The 14,640-nt window shown below is 43.8% G+C and overlaps 1 protein-coding gene across 1 annotated transcript in view; it reads right to left on the reverse strand.

The window, feature by feature from the left end:
• Positions 1-14,640, reverse strand: part of DNAH8 (dynein axonemal heavy chain 8) — a 271,112-nt gene that overhangs the window by 199,566 nt on the left and 56,906 nt on the right. The window contains exons 18-22 of the mRNA XM_036318282.1: positions 10,178-10,313; positions 7,475-7,590; positions 5,997-6,103; positions 1,427-1,502; positions 388-580 (exon numbers count right to left, since the gene is read on the reverse strand). Of these exons, the coding sequence (XP_036174175.1) occupies positions 388-580; positions 1,427-1,502; positions 5,997-6,103; positions 7,475-7,590; positions 10,178-10,313 (628 nt within the window). The remainder of the gene's footprint in view (positions 1-387; positions 581-1,426; positions 1,503-5,996; positions 6,104-7,474; positions 7,591-10,177; positions 10,314-14,640) is intronic.

Below are 14,640 nucleotides of genomic sequence, written 5' to 3' on the forward strand. Positions count from 1 at the left end.
TGGAAAACACCAGTTTTTTAAAGGCAAAACTTAACAAATAAACATATAGCCAGAACCGGTTTGGCTCAGTGGATAGAGCGTCGGCCTGCGGACTGAAAGGTCCCAGGTGCGATTCCGGTCAAGGGCATGTACCTAGGTTGTGGGCACATCCCCAGTAGGAGATGTTCAGGAGGCAGCTGATCAATGTTTCTCTCTCATCGATGTTTCTAACTCTCTATCCCTCTCCCTTCCTCTCTGTAAAAAATCAATAAAATATATTTTTTAAAAAAACATATAAAAATTACTTTTAAAAATATCTCCAAGCTGTTGAACCCAGGACGAGTCCGAGGAGAGCACTTGTACATTGTAATTCAAAGACTCTATCGGTCTGAGACGTAGCGTTCTTACTTTCTTCCCGCTTCAGCTGCTTTCCTCCACTGGGATGCGCCAGGTCAGTGGTGCGGCTGGGACTGACCTTGAGATTCTTCATGGGCCGGGTGGGCTGCTGCCCCCAGTGAGCCACTCCTCTGCTGACCTCCAGGGTTAACTGGATCATCCGGTTAATGGCTTGTTGAATGTCATCCAAGCTCGGAACCATCACCTGTGGGAGAAGAAACAAGCCCCTGGTTCTGTTGGCACATGGGCTCCGTCCCTCTGCTTCTCACCGCCCCCTTCCGTCCCCACTGAAGTGGGGAAAGCCTCAGCTGCCCCAAGAAACGGCTGCTTTCAGGAGCGGGGTGTGAGGGCAGTGCAGACTGCATGCGGACTTTCTCAGTTCCTGCAGGCAAGAGGGTCGAACACAGGACCTGGCATCCTTTCCCTGGGAGGGGGGCTGGATGCAGCCAACAATTGTGGACTATGTGTTGGGTGTCCATGAAGCAAAACCACTGAAGAAGCTCCCCTGCCAAGAGTCTGACCTCAGGCTCTGAACTGTGCCTCCAGGAGGCCACCGTGGAGACGTGGAGCAGGTGAGACACAGCCTGTCTCCCCTGGCTTAACCCTAACCCTCATAGCGTGCACCTGTCAGAGTTCCAGATGCCGGTTTGCAGTGGGTGGTTGGAGAGATGATCCATGAGAAAGCACAAGGGTTCCATGGTGCTCAGGGTGTAGGCTCTCCCTTTCTTTCTATTCTGCCACACTTAGTGGGTTGCCTCACGGTAGTGTGTTTGAGGTGGTCTTATGTAGATAATTTAATGTTTAAAGCAAGAAAAAGCAAGATTTTTAGAATACTTGCTAACTGATGGCTGACCAGACACTTGACTCCATTTCAGCACACCATGAGCTATGCAGAGCAATTTTTATAACAGAGATTAACGATAATATTTTTATTTTTGTTAAATACGAAGGTGAGATAGATATATAGGACCAAGTTCAGTTCTCGTGTAACCCTTGTCAAATACATTACCCAAGTATCCTCGTGTTAACTGGGCTATTCGATCATTCTTACCACATTAGGAATCGCAAGATGTACTTCCGTTTTTATAAAGGAAATGACATCTTCTGCCCGCTTTCGTCCATAGAGGCTGTAATAAGATGGACATTTATCTGGTAAATCTTAACCTATAATTTCATAAATAGCCTGCTATGCTACCGCACTCAATCTTAAAAAATAAAGATAATTTCAAAATACTATATTACATGAAGAGAATGTTTTTATAATGAAACCATAAATTTCAGAGAGCTAAAAAATGACAGTGACAATATTCTTGGAAGTAAAATATGAAGTCTCATTTACATTTTCTAGTATTTTAATGTTCTGTTAGTCAAAAGCATTTAATAATGTGTTAAAAGCATTCTTTTTTTCCAGCCCCATAACAAATATTGGACAAGATTCACCAATAAAAATCATATACCTTCATGTATTCTTCTATATATACTTTTTTGTAAGATTAAACAGGAGTTTTTTGTCAAAGCTTCCAAAAACCTTCCTTTTTAAACAATATCTCTCATGCTCAGACAGAAATACAGACATACAAACACACGAGTGCAAGTAACAACATATACCAGACCTGCCAATTAGTTTGGTTATCTCCCTCTGCCTTGACATCTGTCCCCATCCCAGAAAAAATTATAATAAACTAGAGGCCTGGTGCACGGATTCGTGCACATTGAAAGGAAATTAATTTAAAAAAATATTTCAATAACGCTATTTGCCCTTTCTCTATAATAGAAGTGTCAACCAAATTCACTGGCAGATCGAAACACATGCGTGCAATTGGCGCCAGCAAGAGCTTTATATGTATCACACATGCATGAGTCAACTTAGCCTCTTATATACTAGTGGTCAGGGCGTGTCATAGTGAGTGGTTGGATGGTTGGATACTTAGCATATTAACTTTTTATATACAGATGTAAAATTTCCATAGCAATAAATACTGTCATTACTGAGAAACTACACCTCCAGTTATAAATACAACCAACTGCCTGCAGCTACAGTTTTTCCAGAAGATGCGGGCCCAATAGGCGACTAAGCCGGGCCTCTTGTGTGCTCCCCGCTGAACCTGCCATATTCTAGTACCTCTTCAGGGGGCAGTAACTGTGAACCAATAAGACCTGGCTCTGTATTCAAAGTTTTGAGGGTCATGTGGACGCAAAAGTGAAACTCCTAGACAGAGAGACAGGGAAGGAGAGACAAAGACTCAAAAACAAAAAAATCTCTGGCTCAAAGAGGACATATGAAGTAAAATCCCAACAAGAATAACTATGTCAGACAGTAAGAAAGGGAATTAAAGAAACCTATAATTGAACCAGAAACTCACTCCAGATAAAAGTCAAAGACAAACTCTAAAGTAAGTATAATGAGAATGTTTGAAGATATCAATGAAGGCTAAAATTGCTCAACTAAAAAGGCAGAAATGATAAGAAAAAGTATTCATTGAAATGTTTAAGATGCAACAGATGAAATCATGTTCTACTAGACTAGAGGCCCAGTGCACCAGTTGGGCCCTGGGCCTGGCCTGCAGGATCAAGCCAAAACCAGCTCTCCAATATCCCCAGAGGGGTTCCGGATTGCGAGAGGGCTCAGGCCAGGCCAAGGGACCCCACCAGTACACGATCAGGGTCAGGGAGGGACGCAGGAGGTTGGCCAGCTGGGGAGGGACCACAGGAGGGCTCCAGGGTGTGTCCATCCCGGCTCGCTTAGACCCAATCAGCTGGACCCCAGTAGCAAGCTAACCTGATCGGAGAGTCTGCCCCCTGGTGGTCAGTGTGCATCATAGTGAGCGGTTGAGTGGCCTTAACATATCATTAGCATATTATACTTTGATTGGTTGAACAGACGACCGGACACTTAGCATATTAGGCTTTTATTATATAGGATACAGAGATGCTGGCCCATAATGTAGCCCAGAAATGAAAAAAAAAAAAAACTAAATGACAGAGTAGTTAGGTGCTAGGGAGGAGAGGCCCCAGCACTTGAGATGACCACACATCCAGTGTGCCCAGGACAGTCTAGGTTAAGTCTGTCCTGACCCTTCACCTGAATCATGTCCCTCACAAAAAAGTGTCCTGGTTGGAACAATAAATTATGTGATCAATCCATTCAATGTTCAGCTATCAGGAGTTCCATAAGAGAATGTCCCGCCTGGCCAGTGCTGCTCACTGGTTAGCGCACCGGCCGGTGCACCAAAGGATTGCAGGTTCAATTCCTGGTCAAGGGCATGTGCCTGGGCTGCAGGTTCAATCCCCAGGCCCAGTCAGGGAATGATTGATGTGTTTCTCTCACATCGATGTTTTTCTCTCTCTCTTTTCCTATCTCTCTCTCTATCTCTCTCTTTCCTCCCTCCATCCTTTCCTCCCTCCCTTCCATTCTTTCTAAAAAAAAAAAAAAAAAGAGTGGAAAAAATATCCTCAGGTGAGAATTAACAAAACAAAAATAAAGAGAGAGAGAGAATGTTCCAGAAGCAATAACTGCAGAGAAAATTGCTGGGGATTTTCTGGAGTTAAGGAACACTATAAGCCAGGGGTGGGCAAACTTTTTGACTCGAGGGCCACAATGGGTTCTTAAACTGGACCGGAGGGCCGGAACAAAAGCATGGATGGAGTGTTTGTGTGAACTAATATAAATTCAAAGTAAACATCATTACATAAAAGGGTACGGTCTTTTTTTTTTTTAGTTTTATTCATTTCAAACGGGCCGGATCCGGCCCACGGGCCGTAGTTTGCCCACGGCTGCTATAAGCCCTCAAATAGAAAGTGTACTCTGAGAACAAAGCAGGATAAGTAAAGACAAGTCCTCACAGGGAGAGAAGACTGCAGAACATCCAGGATAAAAAGCAATCTTCCACTAGAATTACTACAGACTTCTCATCAGCAACAAAAGATCAGAAAAAAATGAAGTACTTTCAAAGTGCTGAGAAACAAACAAAAAAAAAATTATCCAGCAAAACTTGTCATGAAAGTAAGAGGGCAAAAAAGGGCATTTTTAGACTCAAAATGAAGAATCACATCCTCACTAAGCAATCAGTGGGATAAGAAATACACAAGAACCTGAAGACTTTGATAAACTATGCCAGTAAATAAATTATTTTTGAGTGTTCAGGAAGAGAAGGGTAGGGAAACACCAATTTTAGGGAAGAGAAAGCACAAATGGCTTATAAACATAAAAATGTGTCCAACCTCAACAGTAACTAGGAAAATGATCATTGACAATCCAGTGAGATGCCACTCACACAAGGTTTTTTCACTGAGCAATACCAACTGTGTGCGAGGATGCGGAGCCATGGGGCTCTCCTTCTAGGTCTTGCCTGGTGAAGTGAGGCAGGCACATGCTCTAGGGCCCAGCCATTCCACTCTTAGCAGGAGGCAGGTACCAGAATGTTCGCAGAGGTTTTATTCACAGTAGCCCAAACCAGAAACAGCCCAAGTGGCCATCGCCCGTAGAACAGAAAAACAGGTTATGTATGCTTCAACCATATCAAAGTGAAATAAGTTACATCAACATAGATGAATCTCACAAACATAATGCTGAATGTAGTCCAAAACAGGCAAAATTAAATGACACGTTGACTGGGGATACAAATATGTAGTAAACCCTAAGGACCATGATAAACATCAAGTTCAGGATAGTAGTTACCTTTGGGTGAGCCAGAGAGGACCAGTAAGGGGACTGTTCTGTGTTTTTCATCTTGGCCTGGCTGCCAGTAACTTGGTTGTTCATTTGATCACTGTTCTTGCAATATTACCCTTATCTATATATATATAAAAGCCTAAGAGACCGGCTGACCGGCCAGTAGCTATGACGTGCAATGACCACCAGGGGGCACACGCTCAATACACAGGCATGGAAACATGGAACAGACTGATGAATCTCAGAGGGAAGTGGGGAGGGGGAAGAAGGGAGGGTGGGAAGAGATTAACCAAAGACCTTATATGCATACTAGAGGCCTGGTGCACGAATTCGTGCACTGGTGGGGTCCCTTGGCCTAGCCTGTGGAGATCGGGCTGAAACCAGTTCTCCAACATCCCCCGAGGGGTCCTGGATTGTGAGAGGGAACAGGCCAGGCCAAGGGACCCACCAGTGCACAAATCCATGCACTGGGCTTCTAGTCTATATATATAAAAGCCTAAGGAACCAGCCGACTGGTAGCTATAATGCACAATGACCACCAGGGGGCAGATGCTCTGGCCAGTAGCTATGATGTGCACTGACCACCAAGGGACAGACGCTCAACACAGGAGCTGCTGAGCTGCAGTGACTTGGCAGCTGCGGTTCTCGGGTGACACACCCGGAACCAGAGAGGAGGGAGCCCAATTCCAGGGTGCGTCACCCGAGAACCACCCTCTCATAACCCGTGACCCCTCGGGGGATATTGGAAAGCCAGTTTCAGCCCGATCCTCAGAGGCCAGGCCAAGGGACCCCACCAGTACAATGAAGGGCCTCTAGTGTTTTCATACAGTCTTTTCATCAATGTTATATTTTAAATTTTATCATTTTTTAAATTAATAAAAAGGTGCTCTTATTAGCATTGTTATTACAGATAGTAGTGCCAGATATATTTAGTGTATTTTCAACTTGCCTTGCAACAAATATTCTTTTTTTCATTGTGTCCAAAGATAACCGTGTAGCTTTTTGAAGACTGTCTAGTAATTGGTGAGAGAAGAAAGCATAGACCTCTTTACATTCCTGTAATGAGAAATCACAGTACATTTGGTACAAAAGATAAAAACTCTAACATCCCCAAAGCAAGAATACAATATCAGAAGTGTCGTGTGAAAAATGAAAAATCATAAACTATACAATTTTGATTATATTGTATAAGGTCAATCCTAAAGGACTTGCTTATTTTTTAAAATGTGTTTTTATTGATTTCGGAGAGCTGGGTAAGGAGGACGGCTCAGCAGGTGTGAACCAGGAGGAGTAGGTCAGGGTCGGTGAGTTATCCGGCTAGAGCACGGGTGTGACATAATCCATATTGATGTTAGGCCACTCTGGCAGCCATGTGGGAGGTGGAGGCTACTGAGGAGGTGGCTGCACTGACGCCGCCCAGGTGACCCACCAACTCCAGAGGCTCTGGCGGCACTCGGTCTTGCTCTGAGGACCCAGCCTGTGTTGCAGGGAAGGCAGCTGAAAGAGAAGGGCCGCTGGCCCGGGGACCCCCCTCCTGCTCTGGCTGAAGCCTGCAGGCGACAAACAGCGGCTGGTGCAAGGTTCTGAGAGGAAATCCGCAGCTAAAATCTAGAATCGGCAAGACAGTGTTTCCCATCAATTGCTGATTATCATCCTTGAGCAAGAAGGTGAGAGTGGAACAAATGTGTGCTACTTATTTCCAAAACTGTCTGTAGTACAGTGTGTGTTAAAGTGCAAAAGAATGTGAAATAGAAAGCATGAAAAGACGATGAGCACCACGGGCTAAAAGAAGACTGACGGGAGCAGGGGAGGAAGGAATTAGCACAAACGTGGCAGGGCATTCGGTGCTGATGTCACCGGAAGGGCGAGGCCAGAGAAGAAAGAAACCCTGTGCCTCCTTCTCAACCTCCATTCTCGACACAACATGAAAATCTGCCCACTCGGGGTCTCTCCTGGGGGAGAGTCCACAGGCTTCCCATGGTGCTGATGAAAATGCAGATCCCTGGACCCCCGAATGAATCAAAATCTGGGCTTGCAATACAGGTAATGCTGTTAAGCACAATAACAGGAAAACCTTCCCCAGTCTGAGTCAAACAGACCGGCACTCCAGTCCCCGAGTGGCCTTTACTATGTAAGAAAACATGGCCAATCACCAAAGGGGAAGATGAGTATATAATATAAACGTAGTTGACACATCACATTAAAAGTTGGTGAAGTTGGGGAAAACTGTAAGGATTGCTGTATCTTGCCAGATTCTTCAGTGCAGAGCTGAACATTACATGTTGTGGACTTTGTGACAAATCCAAATTCATTATAAATCCACACGGATGGGTTGCAGAACCCCCTGGATGAAGCACCACACAGATTACCTACAACCTCTGAGTCATAACTCTGTGAAATCCAATGAGGTTGTTTCACAATAAATACCTTTTTAAATTCATCTTCTTTCTCGTTAACAGCAACCTCAGGCATAATTGAAGTCTCATAATCAGTGTTCTCAGTCTCTTCTGCTTCACTTCCAAAAACAACATGTTTCCTATGTTCTACAGGTAAAAGACAAAACAAGATATAACATTTAATATTGAGCACTTGGCTTATTATATATGGCCAAAACTTATTTAAAAAAAAAACAAACCTCTTCTTAAAAAGTTCTCAATTTAAAAATTAAAAATTTGTTCCCATAGGAATCATCCTTGAATTCCATTTAAATCACCCATTTCAATAGAATTGTTATTCTACTGAGAAATATACTTTTTAAAATATAATGTCTTAGTGTCTGGAATTAAGAAGCATTTAAGGTTTTCACTTACTATCTTTCTAAAATACTTATTTACTTTTGGAGTTTTATAATGTAACTAGAAGCCTGGTGCACAAAAATTTGTGCACTCGGGGGGGAGGGGGGTCCCTCAGCCCCGCCTGTGCCTTCTCGCAGTCTGGGACCCCTCAGGGGATGACCACCTGCTGGCTTAGGCCTGCTCCCTGGGGGGATTGGGCCTAAGATGGCAATCAGACATCCCTCTGGCGGCCCGGCAGCCCTCGGGAGATGTCCACTTGCCAGCGGTGAGCAGGCCTAAACTGCAGTCGGACATCCTTAGCGCTGCTGAGGAGGCAGGAGAAGCTCCCACCACCACCGCTGTACTGGCAGCCATCAGCCTGGCTTGTGGCTGAGCAGAGCTCCTCCCATGTGAGAGCGCCCTGACCACCAGAGGGCAGCTCCTGCATTGATCGTCTTCCCCCTGGTGGTGAGTGTGTGTCATAGTGACCAGTCATTCCCAGTCCTTCTGCTGTTAGGGTCAGTTTGCATATTACCCTGTTACTATATAGGATAGAGGCCTGGTGCATGGGTTGGGGGCTGGCTGGTTTGTCCTGAAGGGTGTCCCGGATCAGGGTGGGGGTCCCGCTTGGGTGCCTGGCCAGCCTGGATGAGGGGATGATGGCTGTTTGCAGCTGGTCACACCCCCTTCAGGGTGGGAGTCCCCACTGGGGTGCCTGGCCAGTCTGGGTGAGGGGCTGAGGGCCGTGTTCAGGCTGGTGGGTGACTGAAGCTCCCAACCTCTCCTTTTTTTCTTTTTTCTTTTATTCTGGGATTTATTTACCTTCTATGGCTGTCACTAGAGCTGAGAGCCGGCTTTAGCTCTGAGGCTCGGCTCCAGCTCTGAGACCTCAGCTGCTGAAAGTAGGTATCTGGGCTTTGTTTAGCTTCTATAACTGAAACACTGTTGCAACTCCAGCTCTGAGGCCTGGCTGGCTGAAAGCAGGTTTCTGGGGATTGTTTAGCTTCTATAATTGCAACATAGTTGCTTAGAGTGCAGCTCAGAGCTGGGCTGTGGCAGGCGTGGAACCTTGGCTTCCTCCATCACTGGAGCAAGCAAGCCTCCTGTTCGCTTCAGCTGCCTGGCTGCTGGCCACCATCTTGGTTGGCAGTTAATTTGCATATCGCCCTGATTAGCCAATGGGAAGCGTGTTGGAGGTGCAGTTAATTACCGTGTTTGTCTATTATTAGATAGGATGAACTGAGATGTTTGTGTTTTGACACTTTTGAAGAAAACTAATTAAACTAAGTGGGAAAACTCTAAGAGAAAGAAGGCATGTATGGGTCGCTGTTTAGGCTCAGTTTCAAAGCCTCTGCACTACTGCTATTCTTGGTATCTTGGGGTGTGGGGTGCTGTCCTGAGCATTTAGGATATTCAGCAGCATCCCTGGTCTCTACCCATTAGAGGCTATTGGCACCTCCCACCAATAATGTCTCCAGGCCTTTAAGAATGCTGTGGGGGGGAGAGGGAGAGAGAGAGAGAGGGAGAGAGAGAGAGAGAGAGAGAGAGAGAGAGAGAGAGAGAGAGAGAGAAGATTATTATAGCAAACCTGAGACTGCTATCCAGGAAGAGCTCTGCTTGCAAGGTTGGTCCTTGGTTGGTATCTGGGAACTGGGATTTCAGAAGGTTTCCCACCACTGTCTAACTTAGCAATTTTCAACCTATTTCAACTCCTGGCACACATAAACTAATTACTAAAATTCTGCAGCACACCAAGAAATACATTATATTTTTTTGTCTGACAAAAATAAAAGGTATAATTTTGATTCATTCACAACTGGACATCTATTGTGTTGGCTGCTGTCATCTCTTAATTTGACAACCTAAGGGAAAAGAGGACAGTGCTCCTGGCTAAATAGTCAGGTATTGCATGTTTTAAAAATTCTTGCAGCACACAGGTTGAAAATCGCTGCTCTAACTCATAAAACAGGCCGGCTGGTGTAGCTCAGTGGTTAAGCATCGATTTATGAACCAGGAGGTCACAATTCAATTCCAGTCAGGGCACATGACCAGACTGTGGGCTGTCCCCAGTAGGGGGCATGCATGAGGCAGCCGATCAATGGTTTTCTTTCATCACTGATATTTCTATGTCTCTCTCCTTCTCCCTCCCTCTCTGAAATCAATAAAAATATACTTTTTTTAAAGGGTTCACTGTGCCTAAACAATGCAAATAATGCAGACAATGTGGTTTATGCTGAACACCTGCTTTGCTTTCCTTCTGGGAGTCTGGAATTTTGGTTGCTGCTACGCAGAAGGAGTCTACTTGCGAACATACCTTTAATTCTTGTGATTCAAACATTATAGCTAGTAAAATTACCTGATACCTTCTTTCCTGTTTTCACACTGTACTTAACTTCATAAATAGCCTCAAATATTGATATAAGTTCTCTGACAGCTTCTTCCACATGCTTACTCTTGTGGTTTAGAATATCCGCCCATTCTCTTGTGTATGTCTATTAAATTAAAAAATGATTATTCCAGATACTTTTAAAACACTGTGAAAATTATTTAAAAAACTATAATTAACCGCCACTTAAAAATAGCTAGAGATAGTTGCCAATAGCATAATATTTCAGATCCAAAACTGCCAATGGCTAAAGGCACAGCTGCTCAGGCCCAGGCCACGAGGAGGAGGAGAAAGAAGGAAAATTCAGTCTTTGACCTTTACCTGACTCAATCACACACAGACATCTACATTCACATTTATATGATGAAAAAAAAGAAGACTGAAAAAGCAGAGACATAAGATTGTCAAAAGTTCAAAATGAGTCCGGCCGGTGTGACTCAGCGTTGAGCATCCACCCATGAACCAGGAGGTCATAGTTCAATTCCCCGTCAGGGCACATGTATGGGTTTTGGGCTTGATCCCCAGTAGGGGGCATGCAGGAGGCAGCCAATCAATGATTCTCTCTCATTATTGATGTTTCTATCCCTTTCCTTTACTCTCTCTGAAATCAATTTTTTAAAAACATATTTTTTTAAAATGTTGAAATGAGAAGTAGTTTGAAAAAGGACAATCCAAAGTGTTGCTGCGATTCCAATGAAATTGGGTTTTTAAGTGAGCATGGTGTATGCCAGCATTAAAATTTCAGAGCTTTGTGTATATTTACTCATTTAATTAAAGAACAACCTCTTGGGACAGGTACTATTATCGTCCCCATCTCACAGATGAGAAATCGGAGGCTCAGAAAGAATAAGAAACGTGTCCAAGGTCACCCAGTGGGTGGTGAAAATAGAGGTTTGAAGGCCAGCTCTGACTGATTCTAAAAGCCTGTGCTTTTGCCTTTCTACACTTTTTTTTTAACATATATTTCTTTATTGATTTCAGAGAGGAAGGAAGAGGGAGAGAGAGATAGAAACATCAGTGATGAGAGAGAATCATTGATTGGCTGCCTCCTGCACGCCCCTGACTGGGGATCGAGCCCGCAACCTGGGCATGTGCCCTTGGCCAGAATCGAACCTGGGACCCTTCAGTCCGCAGGCCGACACTCTATCCACTGAGCCAAACTGGCTAGGGCTCTACACTTTTTTAATAGTCAAAAAAGGCTTTAGGAAGAAGTTGAAAACTAGTTAAATTCAAAAAAGAAAGCAGGTTTATAGAAATGAATAGGTCTTTTGACAACATCCAGACATTTTAGAAAAGGGAAAAGTAAATGGGACCAGCCGACTTGGGCCTCCAAATGACTTCCTCGAATGAACCCATGCTTGTCTATGCAAACCTCTCCCCAGACGAGCTTTGTGAGGCCCACACTCCCCATATGCTGCCCTCATGTGTTCCTTGGCTACTGGATTGAGGGAGATACTTCTGCGTTTGTCATTTCCATTTATACCGCCTCTTCTGTATCTGAACCCATCCCCATCTTTTCCCAGTCTCCCCGAAGACATTCTCTGATCCTCTGCACCCCCACCAACTCTTCTGACTTTGCTCCATCATTCATTCCTTCCATCCTTTCTAATTATGCAACATAATGTTGAACACTGGAATGGCAATGGTGGCTGAGAGCCACTTCATTCTAGCAGGGAAAACGAGTGCTAAGCAGTAGACACTTCTGGCTGATCTTGGCATATTGACCACCTGTAAATATATGTGTTCAACTGTGTAAATGTAAACACAAGTTTACACCATCAGCCATCCCCATCCCTGCTTGCTTTGAAATCCCCTGAGAAAAGAACCAGACACTACAAGTTAAACCTGACAGGTTGAACATACATGTTTACTTGGGCAATCCCCTGTTACTTCCAAAAACCTAAAAAAATAAACAAATAAATAACACAAAGTAATCTTTTAAAAAGAATATGCCCACATGAATAAATAAGAGGATGCCACATTCATTCTTCATATGTTTTCAATACTATATAATAATAAAGTTAATGAGATTCAACAACTGGTGCTGGGACAACTGAATATCTTATCTATTTGCAAGAGACTGAAACTGAATCCTCTCATTACACCATACACAAAAACTAACTCACAATGAATCATAGACCTAAACATAAGAGCTAATACTGTAAAACTATCAAAAGAAAACGCAGGCATATGCTAAAAAAAAAAAAAAAATGATATCTTACCTTTTTTGACAGCATGAATGAACCTGGAGTTTAGTATGCTAAGTGAAATAAGCCAGTCAGAGAAAGACAAATACCATATGATCTCACTTATACATGGAATCTAAAGAACAAAATAAACTGACAAACAAACTGGAAACAGAAGCAGGGATATAGACTGAGAGCTGTCAGACAGGAGGGGGGTTGGTGGACTGAATATAAGAAGATAAAGGGATTAAGGAAAAACACACACCTATATATTACACAAAGACACAGGCAACAGGGTGGTGGTAGCCAGAGGGAAAGGGAACTGAAGGGTAGGTGGAGGTACACAGCGGGGGAAGGGATGGAAAGAGATTTTGCTTGGAGCAATGGGTGCACAATAAATTCACCCCAATAGATTCAATTTTTAAAAAAAAGAGCCTGCCGGTGTGGCTCAGTGGTTGAGCGTCAACCTATTAACAAGGAGCTCACAGTTTGATTGCTAATCAGAGCATGTGCCCAGATTGCAGGCTTAGTCCCCAGTAAAGGGTGTGTGCAAGAGGCAGCCAATCAATGATTCTCTCTTATCACTAATGTTTTTATCTCTCTCTCCCTCTGCCTTCCTCTCTGAAATCAATAAAAATATATTTTTTTAAAAAAAGAAAACAGGCATAGATCTTCATAATTTTGGATTAGGCAAAATTTTCTTAGCTATAACACCAAAAACAGAGCAACAGATGAAAAAGAAGATAAATTGAACAACATCAAATTTAAACATTTTGGGGCTTCATAGGACAACATCAAGAAAATGAAAAGACAACCCACAGAATGGAAGAAAAAATGCAAATCATATATCTGATAAGGGACTAGTATCTAGAACATATAAAAAACAATTACAACTAAAAACAATAGGCATTTCTGAAGGAAGATATACAAAAGGTTAATAAGCACATGAAAAAAAGGCTCCACATCACTAGTCAGTAGGGAAATACAAATCAAATACTCAATGAGACACCACTTGGCATCCACCAGGATGGCTATAGTAAAAAAGACAAATAATAAGTGTTGGCAAGGATGTAGAGAAATTGGAACCCTTGTACAAAGTTAGTGGGGATATAAAATTATGCAGCCGCTTTTGAAAACAGTCCAACAGCTCTTCAAAAGGTTAAACTTGGAGTTAACATATGACCTAGCAATTCCACTCGTAGGTATATATCCATTAAAAATTAAAATGTAGCCAGAGGGAAAGGGAACCGAGGGGTAGGTGAAGGTACACAGCAACACTATCTATACTAACAAAAGGGTAATCAGCTAATTAGACCTGGTTGACCAGACATCTTACGGTTGTTCGGTCCTCCTTCTGGACAAAGCCATGGTGGCAGGGGCCGAGGCAGAGACGGTTAGGGGTGATCAGGCCGGCAGGGGAGGGCAGTTAGGGGTGATCAGGAAGTCAGGCAGAGGGGATAGGAGTGATCAGACAGGCAGGCAGGTGAGCAGTTAGTAGTCAGCAGTCCCAGATTGCAAGAGGGACATCCCCCAAGGGTTCCCAGATTGGAAAGGGTGCAGGCTGGGCTGAGGGACGCCCCGTCTCCGTGCACAAATTTCATACACCGGGCCTCTAATTTGTTTATAAATGAAAATAAAGTACATTTATGTTCACAGGAGCATTATTTGTAATGGCCCAAGGTGAAAAGATATAATCATTTCAAACTTGCATGCTCTGAGAACAAGATGTTAAAATGGGCCATTACAGCCAAGGCCCCAATGCTGAGAACAAATAATTTTAATACCCCACGCATTATGAAAAAGACAGTTCTTAAAAGGTAGCAGGGAAGGCAACCCTCGGCCCACTGCCCACCTTGAGGTTATAGACGGGAAGCTTGATCATTGGTAGAGATGTGGTAGAAGTAAGTATAGGAACTTTAAAAGAACTACTCAGGGACTCTGACCCAAGTCCTCTTGAATCGGGGATAGAGGTGCAAACCCATGCTTAAGTAGTCCTGAGGGAAGAAGCTGGCTGGGAGCCCCAGCCCCTAAAGGCAAGAATAGATGTTTGGGGAAGAAATTGCATTTTTAGAGAAAGAGGGGCAAAGGCACCTGTTTTCCACAGGCTAATCGGACCCCTTGAGATGAAGCCACCCTTGGTTGTCTTGAAAAGGACACTGGCAAGGTGACCCAGGCCAGCAGGGTGGGTGTAGCGGAAGCATAAGGCAGGCAAGAAAGAAAAAGGAGTTCGTTAAAGACAAAGTGAGT

This window comes from Myotis myotis, unplaced genomic scaffold (genome assembly GCF_014108235.1).
Source record: "Myotis myotis isolate mMyoMyo1 unplaced genomic scaffold, mMyoMyo1.p scaffold_m19_p_7, whole genome shotgun sequence".
Lineage (NCBI taxonomy): Eukaryota > Metazoa > Chordata > Mammalia > Chiroptera > Vespertilionidae > Myotis > Myotis myotis.